The sequence below is a fragment of the Lactuca serriola genome, chromosome 4, assembly GCF_051521515.1.
Source record: "Lactuca serriola cultivar US96UC23 chromosome 4, Lser_US96UC23_V15, whole genome shotgun sequence".
NCBI classification, from domain to species: domain Eukaryota; kingdom Viridiplantae; phylum Streptophyta; class Magnoliopsida; order Asterales; family Asteraceae; genus Lactuca; species Lactuca serriola.
The window spans coordinates 237,707,395-237,732,056 of NC_136411.1; the positions used below are offsets into that span (position 1 = coordinate 237,707,395).

At 37.2% G+C, this 24,662-nt stretch overlaps 1 protein-coding gene across 1 annotated transcript; it reads left to right on the plus strand.

Annotated features, from left to right (window-relative positions):
* The first annotated feature begins 20,140 nt into the window (after positions 1-20,140).
* Positions 20,141-23,010, plus strand: LOC145096854 (ent-kaurene oxidase-like). The gene is made up of 6 exons (XM_079034214.1): positions 20,141-20,463; positions 20,550-20,710; positions 20,806-21,108; positions 21,176-21,430; positions 21,520-21,876; positions 22,464-23,010. Exons 1-6 carry the CDS (start codon positions 20,313-20,315, stop codon positions 22,770-22,772), a joined length of 1,536 nt encoding a protein of 511 aa, XP_078890340.1. The 5' UTR covers positions 20,141-20,312; the 3' UTR covers positions 22,773-23,010.
* The last annotated feature ends 1,652 nt before the right edge of the window (positions 23,011-24,662 follow it).

Sequence of the window (24,662 nt, forward strand, 5' to 3'; positions counted from 1 at the left end):
CATGAACAAGTATATGAATATGAAACAGTTAAAAACGCAATAATAAGAACAAACAACTTGAATCAAACGTGTCGAATGATTAAATAAAATCCTTAGAAGAGCTCGATTAAGAACATCAACTGTAAAGGATTAGAAGATTACAAGAACGATAACAGAAAAATATAATACTCTTGATCAATCGCTGTATCGATAATCTCTCGAATCTTAACCTAATATGCATGCAAGCATTTAACTTATATACATTACATAAAAGGCTCTCGGTTGGACAGGCCCAAACCGGAGAATAAAAGGCTAATCTAACGAGCCCAAAAGACGCAACATCAAAACTCTTTTCAGCCCAACACCACTTCTTTCTCTCACTAGTTTCTCTCTCTAGCTCATCTAAACCCCCCTAAACCCTAGAAAAACCCCTTAGCACCCTAGGGAAGCCCCGAGGCTCCCGGAGTCCCGAGAAAAAGGAGTTTTTCGGTTTTGAAACGCCGCTCCAATTAAGTCCCGGTTTTCGATAAAATTCGCTGTAAGTGTGCTACGCTTACGCAATTTTTTATATAGCTTTCAAATAATTATAGGAATGTTATTAGGTCCTTAAAATAATTATTTGAGCTATTATTATGAGTTATATTGAGCGTTATTAACGCTTAATAATAGTCAGACTAATTAATTTGTCGCGGTTATCGTTAAACTAAACCCTAGTGGTATCGGTACTAGGTTTTATCGAAGGAATATCGTTTTGAGAGTATCGAAGCGCTGTCCGAGTGCTGAGTCACCACCTACTCAGGTGAGTGCATAGTTACTTTCAGCTTACACATAGATATGAAGTATTTTACGTGCTGTGTGTGTATATTATCTGTATACTTGCTATCTATATTGGAAGAACGTTTTATACATGTTTTCAGTGATTCAAACTGTATAAGTATTTTATATCTACATAATGTGCGGGGTAAAACACGGGTAGATATAATAGTTGCTGTGTGACAAAATAAAATAATGAGAGGCCTCGTTATAGCTGTTCTTGATGATCTAGTCATCTAGCGGAGTATAGATGACAACCACGGACTATTCTAGACAGTCCAGTGGAACACTAGCAGGCTCGCAACCTGTAGGTGTTTATTCGAACTGTGTGTTTAACCGAACTGTGTGTTTATTCGAACTGTGTGTTTATTCGAACTGTGTGAACTGTGTGCTCACTAGGTATACTCCATCCCAATGATAGTCCTTTGACTAGGTCCCTTGTGTTAGATGTTTTAGGGACGTAATGTGAGGATAACGGGAATGGGTAATTGGGTTGATTGTTTGATGTTTAACAATAATAATTATATTATTGTGGGTTGAAAACCCTATGTACTCACCAGGTTTCCCAACCTGACCCACTCAGTTTATTTATATCACAGGTGTTGATATGAAGTCACATTACACAAAGAGATTTAAAGAGATGTAGATCACTAGTGTAAATAATTGTAAGTTCTGTTTATGCTTATGTTTCTGTATTAACGATGGCATCCCAAACGTTTTAAAATGAAATAAATACGTTTCTTCGAAAATGTTTTAATAACGTATTTGCCATGTTTTTCTGGGAACAAATTCCGCAACATTTTTATAAAATGAAGTACTCTGATTTTATAAAGCATAAACAAACCGGTCTTTTTTGGCCGTGATTTTGGGGATGTCACAGTTGGTATCAGAGCATTAGTTTAAGCGAACTAGGAATATGGATTTATTTCTAGACTTAAACTTAGAATGCTAAGCGATGATTGTGAGGTGTGAGTACTAGATTATTTTAGGAATTATGCCTAAAATGCTTTTATGTGCTAAATACTTGTGCCTGATATGCTGTTAGTTGTTCGGATCTATGGTCTGTTGCCGACCGGATCTGGAAACCTTATGTGTTTAGGATTCTAAACGTACGACTACGATATTAGAACTAGCATATAAACGTTTCGGAGTGATAAGGATGATTTAACCGTCAATCCTAAGTAAAGGCCTAGATTCACCTTATTCGGTGTATAGATCAAGATGGCAAGAACCCGTAGCGGAAACGTGAATGCAAATGGGAACCGAAACCAACCCCCAGTGACTGAGCAAATACCGGTTGTAGTAGCCGCTGCTGAGCCAATAACAATGGTCGGAGTGCAAGCAATGATCCAGGCGATGTTGGATCGTCAAATGGAGGGAACTAGACGTTTGCTCCAGCAAAATCGAGATTGTTGATATTCCGACCCTTGTGGTCATATCGAATCGAGTCCGACTACGATGAGTATGTTGTGTGGTTCAGAGAAACAAGTTTGATGTAGCGTCCGACATTAAACCAAACGGTTGAAATTAAAGCGATCAATAGAAGTATCGCACTCGTTGTTAAAGAAGTTGGTAGCTAGAAATGCCTAATGTTAAAGTGTGATTATATCACATTAGAACATGAAGGAAGGCATAGTCTGTTTTAGAATTTAACTCTAAGAGACCTAAGTCTAAGTGTTGCAACATACGATGATAGGTCATTAGAATATGACACATCGATCCATAGTAGTAATAAAAGAAGTCATCTCAAGTTCGTATCCAGTAAGGATCGAGATTTTGACTTGAAGATCATAATTTGGAGTCTAGCCTGAGGTAGAGAGCAGGTGCACGATCGAGTACTACATACAGTCAATAAGTCTGAGAGATAGACTTGAAGGAATGTAGAAGTTATAATTATTACCTAGGATGAAGAGACGACGTATGGAGTCATTATACGACCATGTTTCGTTGATGATTCCGGGACGTAATCATCCTAAGGGGGAGATAATTGTAACGCCCGCGAATCCGGGCTAGTCAATTTAGAGGCAATAAGGGTCGAAAACGACTTTTCGACAAAAGATTATTTAGAATAAATAATCTTAACCAAGTTTTAGAGTATGTCACAAGGTTTCCGTACATATAAGGAACACCAAAATCCGAGTTATAACGAAGAAGTTATGACCCGTTGAAGTTTCGCGACGGAACCGGCACAATACCGGGAAGCGTAAATAGTGAATTTACGATAGAGTGAGATTTAGCTTTAGCAATCTAAACGAAAGTCATAGAATATGTTAAACTAAGAACATCGATAAAAAGAACGCCCAAATCTGACTTCGTATGAAGAAGTTATGATTTTTCGAAGTTTCGTACTAGCAGTGTACAGCCCGAAATTCGAATATTAGATCGAGCGGTTTTTAGCCGACACGACCTTAATGAGAATCAAAGATCTCATTGAGAGTAGCGTAACGAGAAAAAGATGGGCGAAAACGGGTGTCGGATGAAGAAGTTATGAGGATTTAACGGACCAATCGTGTCTCGGCCCGTTAATAATATAAAATTTAAAATCGAGCCAAAACTAGCCGACGAAGTCTAAACGAAAGTTGTAGAGTACGTTCCCACCTTCGCGTGGATATAAAGAACGTCGAAAACGGAGGTCGTACGCGAAAGTTATGAATTTTTAAAGATGGGCATGCAATTTGCGAAATCTGATGCGAGATAGATGACGTGGCCTCATCGCAGCCGTCCATCGTCGATCAACAGAGCGCCCTTCGGATCTCGCCACGTCGCCTCGATTCGCTTTACGCCCCGCGTCGGAGTTCGGTACGCCCAGCGTACCCTCGGTCCTTATCCTCTTCCGAAGTGCGAGCCAGCTGGCGACCCAATCCGAGATTACGCCCAGCGTAGCTGCTGGACGCGCCGCGTAGTCCGAGGCTGCTGGGACTATAAATAGCATGCGAGCCATTCCGAGTTTTTCACTCCTAATCCACTTCTTTCTCTCACTAGTTTCTCTCTCTAGCTCATCTAAACCCCCCTAAACCCTAGAAAAAACCCTTAGCACCCTAGGGAAGCCCCGAGGCTCTCGGAGTCCCGAGAAAAAGGAGTTATTCGGTTTTGAAACGCCGCTCCAATTAAGTCCCGGTTTTCGATAAAATTCGCTGTAAGTGTGCTACGCTTACGCAATTTTTTATATAGCTTTCAAATAATTATAGGAATGTTATTAGGTCCTTAAAATAATTATTTGAGCTATTATTATGAGTTATATTGAGCGTTATTAACGCTTAATAATAGTCAGACTAATTAATTTGTCGCGGTTATCGTTAAACTAAACCCTAGTGGTATCGGTACTAGGTTTTATCGAAGGAATATCGTTTTGAGAGTATCGAAGCGCTGTCCGAGTGCTGAGTCACCACCTACTCAGGTGAATGCATAGTTACTTTCAGCTTACACATAGATATGAAGTATTTTACGTGCTGTGTGTGTATATTATCTGTATACTTGCTATCTATATTGGAAGAACGTTTTATACATGTTTTCAGTGATTCAAACTGTATAAGTATTTTATATCTACATAATGTGCGGGGTAAAACACGGGTAGATATAATAGTTGTTGTGTGACAAAATAAAATAATGAGAGGCCTCGTTATAGCTGTTCTTGATGATCTAGTCATCTAGCGGAGTATAGATGACAACCACGGACTATTCTAGACAGTCCAGTGGAACACTAGCAGGCTCGCAACCTGTAGGTGTTTATTCGAACTGTGTGTTTAACCGAACTGTGTGTTTATTCGAACTGTGTGTTTATTCGAACTGTGTGAACTGTGTGCTCACTAGGTATACTCCATCCCAATGATAGTCCTTTGACTAGGTCCCTTGTGTTAGATGTTTTAGGGACGTAATGTGAGGATAACGGGAATGGGTAATTGGGTTGATTGTTTGATGTTTAACAATAATAATTATATTATTGTGGGTTGAAAACCCTATGTACTCACCAGGTTTCCCAACCTGACCCACTCAGTTTATTTATATCACAGGTGTTGATATGAAGTCACATTACACAAAGAGATTTAAAGAGATGTAGATCACTAGTGTAAATAATTGTAAGTTCTGTTTATGCTTATGTTTCTGTATTAACGATGGCATCCCAAACGTTTTAAAATGAAATAAATACGTTTCTTCGAAAATGTTTTAATAACGTATTTGCCATGTTTTTCTGGGAACAAATTCCGCAACATTTTTATAAAATGAAGTACTCTGATTTTATAAAGCATAAACAAACCGGTCTTTTTTGGCCGTGATTTTGGGGATGTCACAATATTTTTCCGCTGCTTTTATAAATAAAATAAATTTTCGTTTGACTTATTTATTTATTTATTTGTTTATTTCCTTGCAATGAAATCGTTATGAAAATTGGTGTTTGCATATTTGTACAACAAATGGATATGATTCTTATTATGTTATTTATGGAAAGTCGAGAAATTTACCAAATAGAGAGAGTTTCTCATCGCCCAAGTTTCAATTGGACAGAAACTTGGAATCATGCAACTTGATTGCACGATGAATGAGAAATTTCGTATTTGGAAATTAGACTAATTCGTTGACAAAGTGTCAAGTGAAGGACTAGGAGATCGAGTACACAAAGTTGCGTATTGATCAAGTTCACCATAAGAGTAACAAAGATATTTGTTATGATTTACTAAAGGTTTAGTAAATATGATTGTACTTACAAGATTAAGTGTAATTGTGAATTGATTGAAAAAGTTTAAATCAACAGCAAACGAATAAGAAGAATCAAGTAGGCAGAAAGATAAAAGTTTCTCCATTCTAAGAAGAAGGGAGAGTAGCTTTTATGCTTTATGATAGGTCTTAATGATTAAGAACCATATCTCAATTGATCCTCTAAGTGAGTCTTAGTATAATTGTATGATTAAGAAGAGGAATCAAGGATTGAAGAAGTCAATCATACTTCGTTCCAAAACAAGTCTTAGAGTTAAGATTGTGACAATGAGTGAAAAGTATTAAAGGTTTATAACATTCATTAAATGTGGTAAGTTGTGATGTCTTGGATAAGAAAAAGACCAACTAGGACCAATTTATGAAGTGTTTTGATAAAAGCTACACTAACTCTTGAATATTTGTTTGTCAAGAAATGGTTGTGGACAAGAGAATCTTATATGTCAAGGAGTCAGTGGGAGTCTTAATGGTCTTGAAAGGTTTCAAGAACAAATCGAATAAACCTTATCGATCATCACTAGCACACGAGTTGAGGTTTACAACCTATCGTGTTGACATTATTTTGTTTCTGTGCCAATCCAATCGAGTTAATTATGCATGTGAGTCCTATGAGTTCTCATTTGAACTCTTAAAAGGCAAAGCACCTTAATCAATGAAAGGTACATTGATAAGAAAAGGTGAGCTGCTTAACCACTTGGAAGACATGATGGGCAGCTGTGCTACCATAAGGCAAGAAATCAAGACTAAGAAAGTTCGGTCCATATGAATTTAAATTTGTCGTAAACTTTAGTTTTGGCAAATTCACATGGATAGGAACACATACACCGTTTAAATCTAAGTGTCATAAGATTTCCTCCTTCATGAAAATGATTGTGAGGAAATGCTTTCACTAAGAAAGATTTTAAGAAGATAGTGATTGTAAAATTGCATTCTCAAATTCGATTATGGTTACGGCATCCCTTTCCAAAATTTGAATTGTGAGGTTTGGCAAGTGTTTAGACACACATATGAACTATCGAAGGCAAAGGAGTATAAGTTCAAGAAGCCTTGATAAAAGATTATCAAAGCACTAAGTATTAGAAACATGAACTTAAGAAATTCAATAAGCATTGTTTCTCTGAAAGTTAAGATGTTTGTGAATACATGTCGAAGCTAGTGGGAGCATAAGTGTTATGTTTTATAATAATCATCATGATAGTGGGAGCATAAATGTTATGATTGTATGATTATTAAGGCAAGTATTGCAAGTTGGCAATATTAATTATAGAAAACAAGAGTCATACCTTGCAAAGTAGTAAGGGTTGTAAAGTTGTTTTGCTATAATTAAGGGAGAGAATATTATGCTTCATTTCAAATCTAAAGGCTTAGGTTGTGGAATGTTAATAATATTAGTCAAAGGTATATAGTGTGTTCTTAAAATTTCGATTATGATTACGGCATTCCTCTTCACAATTCGAATTTTGAGAACATAGCAAATAAAACATTATGAGTCGTGTCCCATACGCTTCGGGTATAGGATCGATTGCAAATGCTTTGATATTTGACCATTCTAAAATTTTCTAAATGTCGAGCGCATTTAGAGGGAAAAGGGACTAGAATTGGTTTTGACTAAAATAATTAAACAACTATCAAAGGACAATCCAAAGTTCGACGAGGATTGGTCGCTTGTGAGTAGTTGGAAGTATAGTATTGGAAAATATGGAAATGTTTCCGTATTGGATGGACCATATCAACTTCATTACGAATAGATAAGTTTCTATTAAGAATGAGTTGTCATATGGAACATATGGAAGTGTGTCCATATTGAGAATTGAATATTGAAAATCTATGACTAGATTAGGAACTTTTATGTAAAAGGATGTTCAAAGAATGTACTTTGAGTGAGAGACATCACGTCTATGGAATTGTCTTGTAACAATCTCCGATAGAGGACTTTGTAATATCATTGGCAATAGTCTTTGTGACTTTGGTGCAGTGACATTACGAAAGGATAAGTTGCATAGAATGTTAGAATCTAGCATATTCTATAAGTAGCAAGAATTTGATATTCTTTAACTTATGGAAAAAGGATTTGGAGTTGTGAAATGAGAATGATTGGAAATGTGTTCAATGTGATCTATTTCACAAAGTAAGAACCATAGGTAAACATTGTGTGCATGCTAGGAGCATGGAACAAGTGTTGTAATTCAAATAAGAAGTTGATTACCCGAAACGACAAATAATGAGTAATCAATATGGTGATAAATAAAAGGCGTTTTATTTATGCTCAAAGGGTTGAGGCCATATGGGATTAGTATTATTCTTGTGTTTCACATTTGCATGTTTTGACTTCCAGAATAATTGAGTTTATTAAGAATAATCGAATTATTCGAACGGGCCACAGTCGTTCATATGTTAGAAATAGATATGAATGAAGACTGTCGTGAATTGGTGTGTGGAATGTCTAGAAAAGTATTAGACATAAGCAAGTGTTTGTTGCAACGTTCATGAGTGCTTAAGAATATGATTTGAGCATTGGATTAAACCCACGCTCAATTGGATCACTCCATGAATTGTATCACGAGTGATTGGTGAGACGATAACATCTTATATTCTTGAAACCGAGATGTGTCAGTTGTATCTTGCGAATCGGTTGCACATTGATAATATGTAAACGCACTAGTAACTTGGTGTTATAAAACATATTGTTGTGTGTGATTTGGTGCATGAGTGCAAGCAAGCATTGTCTCAAAGTTTATCCGTTCCTTTTATCCAAAGTAGGATAAAAGCGATATCTTTGGGCCCCTCGATGGTTTAATGATGAAAAACGTAAATGCTCGGCCGGGCTAGGGCTAATTTGATTTGTTCAATTAGTCTGTCGTCATAAATCAGAAATCGACAATTAGTACAAAGAGAATGATTTGAAATCATATCTCATATGATATCTAGAATGGAGGAATATATTATCCCTTATCTAAGGACACGCGTATCTGAAAGGATCAGAGTTGACAGCGGCTTTGGAAAGCTACGATTGTAGATCAGGATCTGAAGTCATACGCATAATAGTTATTAGACTTATCCAAGTGGAGACTGTTGGATTAGTGTCTAAGTCCATAACTATTTTGGTATGTACTTGACCCGATGGTGCATGGTCCTTTTGGGTTGCCTTCACCGAAGCAACTTTATAGGATGAATTATGGAGAGAAAGGATTAAATATGATTTATTAATATATTATGAGAATAATATATTAAAGGAGAAATCATATTGTTTAATTAATATTAGTCAATAATTAATTGGTAATTAGTTTTGTGACTAAAAGAGATTAATTAAACTTAAGGGACTGGAATTGTAATTATAAGATAATTACAATTTGGGCCATGGATTGCCTTTTATTATAAGGTGGACCAATTCTATGGGGAAGCCCATATGAAATCGTCCAAGGCCTTATGGAAAGGGCTCCATGGGTTGCTTAGGGCTTAAGCATCCAAATTAGGGTTTCCTTGTTAGATAACCCTAGTTGCCTCACTATATATAGAACCCTTAAGGCTTAAAAACGTGGGGGAACTTCTCTTCTAGGGTTAGAACACGTTTTGGGCAGCCTCTATCCTCTCTCCTCTTCATCCACTTGCTTATGGTGTTTGTAAGCCATTAGAGGAGTGACACTTGTGACTCTAAGCCTTCCAAAGTCAATTCAAAGGAGGAATTGGGATTGTTATTGCTACATAACAATCAAGGTAATATCATAAACCTAATTATATGTTAATATTGATTTCCATATGCTAGAATTAGGGTTTATAGTCTTGGATTCAAAGCATGTACAATAGAGAAACCTAGATCCAAGCATTAGGGTTTGTATGAGCACATAGGATGTCTTATGACCAAAACCCAACAAGTACCGCCCGAAGTTATTGGTCAGATGAGCACATGAGAGTTGGATGCTAGGATTCGTGAGATCCTGCATGATGAGGTTGTTGCGTTGTTCCGGGCTGAGTTGTCGGAACTGTTTGGGTCGATCAAGACCGCCATGGTTGAGTATTTTGATGAGCGCTATGCAGCTCTCACAAAGACGGCTGCCGCGGCGGCTACAGCGGCTGTAGCAGCGGCAGGGGGAGGAGCCGGTCGAGGTTTTCAGTATTGGGACTTCGATAATAGGAAGCCTCCTACCTTCGATAGGGTTCAGGACCCGATTGTTGCTATGAGATGGTTGTCAGACGTGGAGGGGTGTTTCTTCACGTGTTCATGCCCTGCTGATCAGAGGGTGAGGTGTGCTCTGAACCTGTTAAGGCTCAGGGCGAAGGATTGGTGGAGATTGACCACGGGGTCGTATTCGGATGCGCAGAGAGCTGCGGTTTCATGGGATCAGTTCCGGGAGATGTTCAGCACTTGTTATGTTCCGCGGGTCGAGAGGGAGAGATTGGCTCAGGAGTTCCTGGAGCTGAAGCAGGATTCGGAGTCAGTGACGGAGATCACCAGGATGTTCACTGAGAGGGTGATGTTTTGCCCTGAGTTCGCTTCATAGCAGGCTCAGATGTCCCGATCTCTGAGTATGCTCAAGAGGGATATCAGGCAGTTTGTGTCTACGCAGAGCTGCGAGACCTTGTTGGAGTTGCAGGAGGCCGCCAGGCGGCGTGAGTTGGAGATTGAGTTGCAGTTGCGAGAATAGAGGCAGGCTCTGGTGCAGTCGCAGCCAGCACCGAAACGATCCTAGACCGTTGATTCTAGATTGGGAGATCAGGGCAGCCACACTTGTGAGAAGTGTGGGAAGGGTCACACCAGAGTTTGTAGGCCCGGTGGTGCATGCCGCAAGTGAGGAAAGGAGGGGCACTATGCGAGGGGTTGTCGGCAGACAGCCCCGGTTCAGGATCTGAGGATTTATTATCATTGCCATCAGGTTGGACACTTGAGGGTCAACTGTCCACAGCTTGCTGCAGGACCGGTGCAGGCTCCAGCACCGGCCACTTTGAGGATTACGGGTGGAGGTCAGGGTGGAGCGGAGCCCCCAAGGGCTCAGGGTCGTGCTGTTCAGCTTACAACAGAGGAGGTCAGGGCAGTGCCAGATGCAGCTACGGGTATGTTTCTTCCTTGATGTCTTGTTATTTTGTGATTATTTTGGAGTATTGTATATTTGCTAGTCTGGTTGTGTGGTTTCTGGTATTGTATTCGTTGTTCCTTGAGGTTTGTGGTATGGTTAAGGGTTTGGTGTTGGGAATTTTGTTGGTTATCTTTCATGAGGGTTATTAGTGGGAATCTGGCGTTTGGTCTGAATGTTGGGCAACATCTACAGTCTGAGGAGTGATTGGCTGAAGGTTGGGTTTCTTTCGAGCCGTGATGATCCGTGATAATATGTGATGTTGTGAAGGTTGCTCGTTCTAGTGGGAACCAGATCGTGCGTAAGGGATTGTGTTGTGTAGGGTTGATAAGGGAGGGTCGGTGATGGCGACCGGTGGTTGATAGTCAGTGCTTTAAGTGGGGGAGAATTGTAAAATTCTCCGGAAGATCGATGGGCATGATAGATTATTTAGCTGCTTGAGATTCAGCAGTGGTTCTGTCAGCCAAGAGTGTAGGCTGGTATGAGTAAGTGGCAGACATGCGGGGCGGGATACAGACCAAGGGTGATTGATTGTGGAAGGTCTGGGATCGGGCCAGGAATTGAGTATGAAGGGTGGAGGTAGAGTTCGGAACCCCTAGAGGGCTAGAACAATATGCAGGGGAGAGTTTTACTGGAGGGATAATTCGGGATGTTGGATGCTGGTTGAGCGGTCCGGATAGACTGAAGGTCGGTGGCGTACCAGTCAGGACGAAGGCTCAGAGAACGGTCCAGACAGGCTGAAGGCCCTGGAGGGCGGTCCAGACCTGCTGAAGGTTCCGAGAGTGGTCCAGATGGGCTGAAGGCCTGGAAAGGCGGTCCAGTCATGCTGAAGACTCTGCATGTGTTGATAGATCGGTAAGAGGAAATGAATTAAGTATGTCGCGACGTGTTAGCGTCAGAAGGTCTGGCCCCGGGTATTGATCATAGTGAGTGGAAGGAAGAGCATGGACTTCTTGAGAGTCCTTGCGAGCGGATCCAGAGCATGTGTGGTGCATTGAATAACGGTTATGCTATAAGAGAATGGTGTAGTATTGGGTGAGCATCGTGGCACTTGTTGTAGTGACAAGACGGCCAAGTGGATTTCCTTGGTAAGGAAAGGGAAAGGAATGTAGCTTTGAGATGGAGTGTAAGTTCATGGAAGTGAAAGCAGTAGTGTAGAGTATGATTGGGGTGTCCCAATCATGGTTGATGAGCAGTGTGTCTGCGACTGTGGTATGGCATCACGTCCGGGTTGGATATTTGCTGAGGTCACGGAAGGAATTTCCGAGGGTAAAGCCAAAATGCTCGGAAGGAATGAAAGGATGGAATATTGGATTTCCAGTTTGATTTTGATCAAGGATTTATGTATGTGGTGGAAATTCATCCTGGGGGATGTTTAGAGGTGTCGTCAGTGTATCGAGTTTTTCTAACCCGAAGATGCTAGAGCCAGTTCAGCATGGGTATGATACTGCGGTGGAGAAACTCATGGGAGTTGCTCTGAGGCTGAAGGATGTGTCATCCTGACAGCATGGAATGGATAAAGTTGGGCTCAGACCGGGAATTCCGGTGGTTCATGGTTATTTCTAGCTTGTATGAGTCGAGTGATTGTTGTGAAATGGACAAGTAAAGTATCATGGAGTGATACTCAGTTGATAAGTGTGATTATCAGAGGACGAGGCCGGTGGTCAGCTTGAAGCGGTGGTCAGAACACCGCGGCAAGGAAAATTGGGTTTGGGTTTCGGTGGTTGTGCTTTGAGGAACCTGATCTGGTCAATGCCAGGTGGTGCATTGCGAGAGTAGTTCTGGAGTTGTGTTGCCGCAGGCTTCGAGGATGAAGCCTAATTTAAGTGGGGGAGAATTGTAACATCTCGGAATATCAAGAGTAGAGTTGAAGGGCTAAAAATGTAAGTGTGAGAGGGCAACTCGGTGAGTAGGGTCGCGACTCTAGTCGCGTGTTAAGTGACCGACTCGGCGAGTAGCATGGATGGACTCGGCGAGTTGGTGCTGAGTGGAGAAAACCCTAATTTCAGAGGTTGAGCCCTATATAAAGAACATAACACTTCTTCCCCACCCTCTTTACCTTCCCTTTGAGTTCCAGAAACCCTAAATTCGTGTGAGCCTTCCTTGGTGAGAGATTAGAGCCTTGGAGGAGGTAATCTTGGAAGAAAATTGAAGAGCAAGAAGAGTGGAGCAATGGGCTTTGCATAGAATTGGTTCAGTCATCAGTGGGAGCCTTCATTTGAGGTAATAATATTCTATTTGAGCTTTTGTGAATCTAGATCTATCATTTGTGGGGTTTTGGGGGACAAATGAGGTCCATCTCAAGTTTGGTGTAAGATCTGAGGTTGCTACCTCAGATCTAGGTTGTTAATGATCCAGAAAGCCATAAAGTCTATGCTCAAGAGTTGTTGGTGATGTTTTTTTGTCCCAAACCCTATCCCTAGAATGTAAAATGCCTAGATCTCTTTGGATCCACGTAAAGTTTGCCACTTTACGTGATGGATGGCTTGTAAAAGACTAGATCTATGGTTTAGAGCTTCTGCATGGCTTGGAAAGCCTCTGTATGGTTTAAAATCTAGGGGTACTCGGCGAGTCACAAGAGTGTACTCGGCGAGTTGCTTGAAGATAGACCGAAACTCGACGAGTTGGAAGAAAAACTCGGCGAGTTGGTTGAATTTGGGCAGGAACTCGGCAAGTTGGAAGAACAACTCGGCAAGTTGGTTGCAGATATCCTTGGACTCGGCGAGTCTGGTCGTGAGGTCCTAACCTTTCTTCTGGTTGAGCTGTGAATCTGTGAGTCAAGGGATGACTCGGTGAGTCGAGTGTGAAAGGACTCCGAGTTGTTGGACTCGACGAGTCTCGGGGTGACTCAGCGAGTTGAGTCGCGAATTGGGGAAAGTTCTGAGCATGGGGACTCGGCGAGTCATCCGGTTGACTCGGCGAGTAGAGTTAGTCAGGGGTTGACTTTGACTTTGACTTTGACCAAGGGTTGACCAGTTGATTTCCAGGGGCATTTTGGTAATTGTTGGATATTGTTTTGAGTTCAGCGTTGGTGTTGGCTAGTGGTGGAGATCGTGTCAGTGGTCGGAGCAACTTGGGCTTATCTATTCAATCGGCAGTTGCGAGGTGAATTATCCTCTCTATATCGATAGGGTCTACGACACCAAGGCCGACCCTTTTATCGGATTGTGATCTGTGTATCGTTGTTATGTTTTTGTTTGTTGTGTTGCATCCTGGTAGTTAGGATGGTATATGTTAGAGACCTGGTTAAGGTCGGTATCCTCGTATATATGATGATGCTATGTTAGAGACCTGGTTAAGGTCAGTATCCTCGTATATCGGATGATGCTATGTTAGAGACCTGGTTAAGGTCGGTATCCTGGTATATAGGATGATGCTATGCTAGTGACCGGTTAGGTCGGTATCCTGGTTAGGATGATGTTATGCTATGTGATCTGTTAGATCGGTTTGATTGGATGTGATATGTTATATGATTGAATGTTTATGTGCACATGGTTGTTGGACTGGGATTGGGTTGAGGCGGGACCTGCTTTGTGCTGTAGGCCAACATACCCAGGACAGACCGGTTATTCCGAAGGCCCAGCGAGCAGTCCGGGTAGGCTGTAGGCCCCAAGAGGGCGGACCAGACGTGCCGAGGCTCGGAGAGTGGACCAGGCCGACTGAAGGCCCAGTACGGGCGGACCAGTCATATTGTAGACTCAGAGAGTGGACCAGGTGGATTGAAGGCCCGGTGCGGGCGGACCAATCACACTGTAGACTCGATGTATGTGGTTAGACTCGGAGGGTGGACCAGGTGGACTGAAGGCCGATGCGGCGGACTAGTCACACAGTAGACCCGAAGTGCATGGTTGTTCTGTGTTCTGTTATGATATGGCATGTTATGCATGTATGGTATATGTGGTTGGTATTTCGGGGATATCTCACTAAGCGTTCGGGCTTACAGTTGTGGTTTAATGTTTTTCAGGTTCTTCAGGAGACCGTGGCAAGGCAAAGGCATGATCGTACCGCTCCTCATGATTATGTTTTGTGATGTGATTCTGGGAAGACTCTGAAATAATTGTATTGAAAACCTTTTTGTAATAATTTTATGGAATCGGGTTGTTTTTGAAAAGTTTAAATTGGTTGGAATTTTATGGTCGTTAAGAATAGCAATTGCATGTCTCGTATATATGCTGGTGGGATATTAGTTACCTAACCTCTATGTGTTATCTTTTGATGGCCAATATGTATTCAAGATTTCTATAACCAAGTTATAGGGCGGTTAGACAAGTATTTCAACTTGTATGATTTGATCTGAAATCTTTTGTGATAAAGGATACCTAAGTAAGAGAGATATGAGGCATAGATGAGATCAAACATGTCTATTAAACTTTATTATTAGCAATCCCATAAAAATCAAAATTATATAGTAAAATATAACTAATACTCGATATCTGCCTAGTTAGATTCAGATTAATAGGATAAACATCACCTAACAATTTTATTTGTTTTAAAACTTGGATGCTAGACTAAAGGAATTTTATTAAAATTATGTAGATAAAACAAAATCTAATTTCGTAACTTTTCATCCTATTTCACTTGCTGAAATAATAGCATTCATAAAGGCCTTATTCTCGAATGGAAACTTACTAAGACAAAAAACCTATATATGATACATGTTGCCAACACTATGATGTTGAAAATGTTTATAGCATCATAACTAGGAACAATTATTCTTGACATCCAAGAAGTCTTGAATAGATTAGATGTATATCTGATGATCTAACATGTTAAGCAGATATTTCAACAATACAATAATATTTGTTGTAAGCCAACTTAAACAATGGAATATTACAAGGCTAAAAAGAGTCATCCAAGAGGCCCATAGTTTAGGGAATGGACACCTTTAAGCCCAACAAATCCAAGAAGGGCCACATATATTGATCAAGTTTCTTTTATGCAGAAACATGACACTAGAAGAGGAACTATCCATCTTATTTGAAAAGAAATTATCAAGAGACTAGTACTTCAAGTATCTACTAGATATAACTTATACTTTTTATATAACACTCAAGTACTTGGTACTTAAGGTTAATATAATATTTGTAAATGACTTGTAAATGTGCAAGAAGAGTAAGTAACTAACCACAACCAAGTTGTAACTTTACTCTTAGATCTTGAACCTGATTGATAACTTAGACTCATGAACACTGAAATGTGATCTATATCTAATAATCAACTATACGCTTGATTAATCTTACTCTCTATAGAAGGAGTAAGAGATTCTGTTAGAAAGAATGCATACATGGAGATCTATACGCATTTAGCAAGACTTGTTATAAAATGATTTTCTCATACTCATGTGATTGACTATGATCTTTGTCATACTCATGTCATTGACCATGATCAAGCCATTTCACAAGTAGCTATGATTAGACCCAGAAAGATATTATTTACTAAAATTACATATTCTTAATATGAGATATGACAAATAAATTTCAAGAAAAATCGTTTTTTCTTAATAGACACCTACTTGAAGATGTCTATATAGCATAGCCTAGAGTTTTTCTTAAACCAAGTTATCCTAACAAAACATGTAAGCCTTAAGATCTATTTGTGCATATAAAACAAATACCTCAAGGTTGGAATCGTCATTTTAATTTTAAAACACAAACTATATTTTTTTTAATCAAAATAAAGATAACAAATATGTTTACTAAGAACTAGTATGAGAGATAGCGATATTCTTAATCTGACATAATTAATCATGAGAAACTACATTATAACAATGCAAGGCTCTTTCGCCTTGACTCAAAAAGTGTTTCTAAGATGAAAGACTTAGGAAAGACAAGATACATTCTTAGATGTAAAATCTATAGGTATAGATAAAGATGAATGTTAAAGTTTTAAATCTGTTTGTATATGTTGGCAATATCTTGAAATAGATCAAGATACAAGATTCCTTGAAAGACTCTTGGCATTGCCACATTGCACCATTTTGATCGTGCCTGAAACTGACCTACCATATAGGCTTAAGCTAGATAAAATGATTCATATTCTATTTGTTTGGCAAATGAATCCATTCCTTTATGTCATATTATACACAAGACCAAGTATAAAATCATGCGAAGAACATATCATAAGATACTAATTGGATACATGGGTAAGTCATTAGACGACTATAAGGATCTAAGAGTACTTAAGAAGAAATAAAAGAATATATATGAGATAATCATTTTAGAAGAAGATCTCTATTTAAAGAGTTACATAAGATTCTAACTTCAAAATAAATATATATAATTTTGAGTTATAATTGGATTATGATTTCATCATTGAATGAAGAGTAAGTTTTGTTAGAATGAGGTCCACGAAAAACAAAATTACACAGTCTACTACAAAATCAGAATACACTGCTACTTCAAAAGTTGTAATCAAATATGATTGGATGAATTAGATCATTGAAAACTAGGTTAAGTATCAAATAAAATCATATGGAATGCTTTATATAAATCATATGTTTTTAGAAACTAAAGAGGCTAAGTTTTATAAAACAAGATATGATATATATATATATATATATATATATATATATATATATATATATATATCAGTGTTGTAAAAATCCCGACTAGGTCCCAATTAATCTACGATTAATCCCTAGGCACTACTCGACCGATTAGAGGGCGCCTACCGATTAATCCCTGCATACACAATGAGTGAAACAGTAGAACCCGATGAAATTTTAACACTTTAAAGAAGTTACATCTCAATACAAACTATGTAAGTTATGATTAGTGTTTTATTAATCATAATAACCTATTTTGTTATGATATTAGTGGTATTTACGAACTTTTGTGTAATAATCGTCATATTTAATTTTTAAAAGTTTAACATATTAGCAATTAATAGTCTCCGATTAATCTCCACCTAACCGATTTATCCTTTAACCTTAGTCCACCGACTAGCTAACGTCGGACAATTTTTACAACCATGATATATATATATATATATATATATATATATATATATATATATATATATATATATATATATAATAGTCATTTGGTTTTATATAATCTAAAAGATTTAGTTTTTATAAAAACTAAATAAAATGTGTATATCAATTGGAAGAGTGTGTTTCATTCTTCCTCCTCCGTCTTGGTTAAAAGCGCAAGCTGCCTTAGTGGAGTATGGGTTGGAGTTCGCTTCTTATTTCTTCCAAGAGTACATACATGCATACCTCTATTACTTATGTCATAACTAGGTATGACTTTAAGGACTTAATGTAAGAACTTTACTTCCATAAAAGGGATGGTCATGAGCAAGTTTTGGGTTGATTTTCTCTTACTCCAAAACTATAGATGGCTCTTTACTTCTCTTTAGTTCTTAACTAATTAAGAAGCTTAAAGACGAAGATGATACTTTCTTACTCTCATTGATTTAATACTTGGTATTAAATTATATCATTATAGATTTCTATAACTACAAGATCAAGACTAACATCTTATCAAGTTGACCTATTGTTAGTGTTCTAGATGAGAAGGAGCTTTGCTCTACATTTTATCTCAACTTCCTAATTTCCAGAAGCAACAATGTCTTTAAATGCTATAAACTTCTTCCTTTTCTATAGGTGTTTTAATCTTTTATAGCTTTACAAAATGATACTTGGTTGGTAAAATGATTTTATTTTATTAAAATATAAAATTGTTTTCATTGCTAATCACGTCAAGTTTGACACTATAATTAGATTATTTTAAAATAAAAACCAACAATATATATATATATATATATATATATATATATATATATATATATATATATAAACTGACATGTATACACACAAAAAATAGCTCTTTGTGTTTTAAGGAAAATTATACAACCAAAATAAATGAAAAATTTTGTCTGCATAAAATAACACATTATAAACTTTACTAATTGTGAAAAAAAACATGTATGCCATTTTCTTACCAAACAAAATCTATGTTTTCCAAAAACCAACATTATCTTAATAATGATTGTAATCTTACTAAATGCAAAAAAATAAATAAATAAATAAATAAATCTGTGATGCCGCTTATTGGGGTTTTCTTCAAAAAATCAGCTTAAAATACGATAAAGATATAAAAATATAAGTAAAATAAATTTTGAACATAAAACTAATTTATAAGCCACCAAAGATCCATTTGAATGAAGGAGATATTAAATAAACAATCATAAGAGGTTTAAGAAATTACAACATTTGTAGAATTTTATCCTGTTGGGATGTTGGAAGTTAATGAAGATGGTAGGAAGGAAAAAAAATTTCTCTAGATTAATCCACCAACATGTTTCCAACACTAAAGAATGGTAGTTCATTTCTTGTAAAATAAAGCTCTTAATCCTTTAAGCACAAACCCAAGTTTTGTCTTAAAGAAGAGTTTAAGTATGAAGCTCTCTTACATTAGTCTAACACTTAAAGAAAAAGAACAGAGAAATGAACCAAGTGGTGGTTTTAAATTCATGGATTAATAGGTTTATGAAGTCCTTTTACATGCTAATATAATTAATGTATCAACATTTAAGACACCATACCTTCTAATGATCAAAAGCATGGACCATATAAGATGTATGAGATGTCAAAAACATGGGAGAAAAAGCAAGCAAACTCACAACCCATACCATTGAAGATACTCTAATTTAAAAGCTTAAGTACTAAATTCATTGATAAATTATTAAGGTTGTTAATTGATAAGCAGGATTGTATTATTAAACAATTTAAATATAAGTGTAGGTTTGAAGAATTTGACCTTTAGATTGTTTTATTTTGTTTTACCAAGAACTGAATTATTATTTCGAATTTCAGAATTTTGATCGATAAAATGATAACCGAATATATTATATATATATATATATATATATATATATATATATATATATATATATATATATATATATATATTATAGTATATTTATATATTATTAACATTTTTTAAATAAAACTAGAAAATGTATCAAAAAAAAGAGCTAGATTAATATAAATTTTACTTCAGAAGTAGGGCATGTGTTTTTTTTTTTACTTGAGTTTTTATCATTCATAAATCAAGCATATTTTTGTTAAGTTAGACATATTTTGAAAAGTAAATAAGGGAAATCAATGGTCAATTTATAATTTGGTTGGTTGGAATCTTATTTTAATTTAATTTGAATTATTTGGATTTAAATTTTAAAATACTTAAATCAATTTGAATACATAATATTGATTAGATTCATATGACAAAAATACAAAATGTATGTTGAACGGATACAATTAATTTGTCACAAATTAAATATCCTCTTACATTAATTGTTACTTATCCTTCTATTCATTTAAATTCTGAGAAATAAATTAAAATATTATTATTTTTATCAAATGTGACATATGGACAAAAGCATAAGTTTGAAGAAAAAATATTTAATTTTCAAAAAATTATATAATAGACAGTATACAAAATAACAATTATAACACTATAACACGTGTAGGAAATCTGTGATTTACTCAATTTTCAATTTTTCGTTATGTTATTTAAACATATAAGAATAAGTTCACTTGTGTTTTTGCTTAGAACAGGATACTCTTGGAATCTACTGGGCATACGACGACAATATTTGCTAAAGGGATCAAGTACCAACACCCTTCGTGGATCTTCTTCCATTTCGCCTTCTTATATATACCAATGCCTCAACTTCCACCCCATCAATCGGTTGTCGATCCTCTTCATTCCAATCTCTAGGATAAGCACAGAGATGGATTTACAGACCATGGCACCAATGGGATCGGCGGCAATTGCAATTGGTGGTCCGGCGGTGGCTGTTGCCGGTGGTATTTCTCTACTGTTTCTCAAAAGTTTTCTCTCTCAGCAACCTGGTAATCCAAATCACCTCCCTTCTGTTCCCGGTAATCCTTCGCTACCCTTCCTTCCCTCTTTCTACTTCATGTCCATTTTTCTATGTGAAGACGATGAGTGTAATTGAAAATTGCAGCCGTACCCGGGGTGCCATTGTTGGGGAATTTGCTTGAGTTGAAGGAGAAGAAACCTTACAAGACTTTTACAAAATGGGCAGAAACTTATGGCCCTATTTACTCCATTAAAACTGGAGCCACCTCCATGGTTGTCGTTAATTCGAATCAGCTTGCCAAAGAGGTTTGCTACACCTATCATTTAAATGAATGGGAACTAAATATGTGTTTATATTCGAAGTTAGAGTCATTAGTTCTTTCTTTAATACGATGCCACAGGCTATGGTGACCAGATTCGATTCCATCTCAACCAGAAAGCTTTCAAAGGCATTACAGATCCTCACAGCCGATAAAACCATGGTCGCCATGAGTGATTATGACGATTATCACAAAACTGTCAAGCGCAACTTACTCACTAGTATCCTAGGACCAGCTGCTCAAAAGAGACATCGCGCCCATAGAGACGCCATGGGTGATAATCTTTCAAGACAGCTTCATGCCTTGGCTTTAAATTCTCCTCAGGAAGCAATAAACTTCCGGCAAATTTTCCAGTCTGAACTTTTCACGCTAGCATTCAAACAGGTGATAGTTTTTTAGTAAGCTATAAGAGAAAGTTTGAATGACATAATAAACATATATAATGTTGCAGACATTTGGGAGAGATATAGAAAGCATTTTCGTGGGTGATCTTGGAACCACCATGACAAGAGAAGAGATGTTTCAGATTTTGGTTGTGGATCCAATGATGGGTGCCATAGATGTCGACTGGAGAGACTTCTTCCCGTATCTTAAGTGGATACCCAACGCCAAATTGGAGGAGAAAATCGAACAAATGTACATCCGAAGAAAGGCTGTGATGAAGGCTGTGATTCAAGAACATAGAAAACGCATAGATTCTGGAGAGGTATAGCTTGTTACTCCATAGTTCTCATACTCACAAGTGGGCTATTATATGATTATGTTAACCTGATTTATGTTTTCTCCCTAAACAAGAATTTGGATAGTTACATCGATTTCTTGCTGGCGGAAGCACAACCGTTAACAGAAAAACAATTGCTGATGTCACTTTGGGAACCCATCATTGAAACATCCGATACCACAATGGTAACCACAGAATGGGCAATGTATGAACTCTCAAAACACCCAAACAAGCAACAACGACTCTACAATGAAATCCGAAATATTTGTGGATCAGAAAAGATCACCGAGGAGAAGTTGTGCAAGATGCCCTACTTATCTGCTGTTTTTCACGAAACACTGAGAGTTCACAGTCCAGTTTCCATAATCCCATTAAGATATGTACACGAGAACACAGAACTCGGAGGATACCATGTTCCTGCTGGCACTGAGGTTTGTTTACATGCTCACGACCTTATTAGTTACATTCATATAAGATATGTGGAATCCGAGATCTTGTCTCCAAAGAGACCTTGACATGTTGGACACCGACAAAACAAAGGGGAAAATGACTTAAAAGCCCAACGAAGTTTCCAAACCGTTCAAAAAACCCCAATCATGTTTTGTCTGTTCAAAAAAACCCAACAAACTTAACATTTTGTCTAAAAAACCCAACTAAGTTACACTTTCCTGAAAGTCAAATAAGAGAAGCTGATGACGTGGCTTATTACTGTATCGATAAAATGACTTGTTAGACCAACAAAGTTTCCAAAACATTTAAAAAAACTCCAATCATGTTTTGACTGTTCAAAAAAAAACCCAACGAACTTAAACAAAACAAAATTTTAATTTTCTAAACGGTTTGGAACTTGTTTGGACTTTTTAGACAAAAGGTTAAGTTCGTTGGATTTTTTTGAACAGACAAAACATTATTGGGCTTTTTTGAATGGTTTGGAAACTTGGTTGAGCTTTTAAGTCATTTTCCTACAGAACAAATGTTAGTTTTGAAATGTTATAATTAATCATATGATGTTTTTCAGCTTGCGGTGAATATATATGGGTGTAATATGGAGAGGGAAATCTGGGAAAACCCTGAGGAGTGGAGTCCAGAGAGGTTTCTTAAGGATAATGAACCAATCAACCTCCAAAAAACAATGGCTTTTGGAGCGGGGAAAAGAGTGTGTGCAGGAGCTATGCAAGCGATGTTGCTTGCTTGCGTGGGGATTGGGAGAATGGTTCAAGAGTTTGAGTGGAGACTTAAAGATGATGTGGAAGAAGATGTCAATACGCTTGGGCTCACAACACAGAGGCTTAATCCGATGCTTGCAGTTATAAAGCCGAGAAACTAATTACTAAAAGGAAATTAATACTATGGATATCCGGGTTAGGACCTACATATATTATATATATGTGATACTTGTTTTGCTGAAATCTTGGTTTTGTAATAGTTGAGAGGTGGAGTTTGTTGTAGTTTTAAGTTTCATTAGGTGAACAAAACTTGTCTTTTGAAAGGACATTGTTCATCAGGATTCTGGTCCATATAATATAATCAAAATTCGAAATTAATGGATGTTAACATTTGGTGCAGTATATGATTCTGACAAATGATCCGATATGAAGGATCTTTTATGGTTAGAATTCGAATCAAATTATAAAAAGTACTTGTAGTACGGATATATCATATTACACCGAAAAAGTCCACTAAATTTTTTTATAAATACATCATCCAAAAGTATGTGTTTACACCAAATAAATACTATTTTTGTAATGAGATGCTTTATATAAAAAATAATAATTTCACTACTCAACCTATCAGGACAATATTATCACATGAGCATACGAGGTACTTTTATGTATCACTTGTGCAAGTGGCATATGAAGTCAGGCTACATGGCCAAACCAATTAAGTAAATAAGTTTTTTTTTTCATTTGTGATTGTCTTCATTTAATTTTTATTGATGAGTATTGAGTCACACCTACCAACTTGGTAAGAGACATCTTAGACGCTATAAAAACGAATTACAGACTTTTAATTGTGGTATCAAACCGTCTAAATATGACCGCTCAGTTACCTAATCCGGTAAGTGGCGAATCAAAAAAGCCCCTAATTATCTCAAACAAAATTTTTGTGTTCGTTTATTGTAAGGTAAAACTTTTAAATCTTATTTATCAACAATAACAGAAGAGAATGTCCCTCCAAGCATTTCTACAATATCTCATTGGTAGTGGAACCACAAGTAACCATTCTTTTATTGCATATATCTTGTGATACTTGTATTAATAATGACTGTGATTGCAGCCATTATAATTAGTACATATTTTTACCGAATATTATATTGGGATCATATGCATTCCGTGATAAATTTTGGATTGGTATATTATTTATCTATGTTAAATGTTTACGAAATGTATGTTACTGGAGAGTATGTGCTATTGGCATTTCACGAATGTCATATATGTTAAGGCTCTTATGTCGTCTCAGATGTCACTATAGATAATCAAAAACTAGAATGACTATCGTGATTCCTAAAAATGGTGACTGGAAATGAAAGTTGTGCTTGCGGGTGTTAGGCTCTATATGCAATAATCAAATAAAGAATCATGGAGAAGATGAGATACACTACAAGAAATATCGGTATTAGCGGCGACACCGGCTATTAGCGGCGACATGTAATTGACGCGTTACATGTCGCCGCTAATAGCTGGCGTCGCTGCTAATGATGCTACAGTGTCCATCCGCGTCAAATCAACCATGTCCGTTCGATCTGCTTTTCATCCAACGGTGGGAAATGAGGAAAAAGGGCGCTATGTTTTCCTTCCCGGGGTGTCGCTGCTAATACCCTAGTTGTAAACAGAGGGAGGTCAAGCTCGTACAGTAATGCATGCTTCAAAGAAGTAAGTTATGATATATTTAAATGTTTATTTAAAGTATAATAAATCTTTTTTTTGTTAAATCGAATATCACTCGAATCGAAGCATTCCGTAAGGCTAATTCCAATCGCCAAGGGGTGTTTTATAGTCCTGCAGTCGAGCAACAATACGTAAGTAGTTAATTTGTATTTTCATATACGTGTTTATATCGTCATGAGTATTTAGTAATATATTTTTATGATGTTTATCATTTTTTGAAAATACAGAATGCTTTACTTCAGGAGATCAATCAACAAACCAAAGCTTCTTCTTCAGCAAGCGGTCTAACACCAAGTGATACAAGAAAATGTTTTGAAAAAATATTGGGT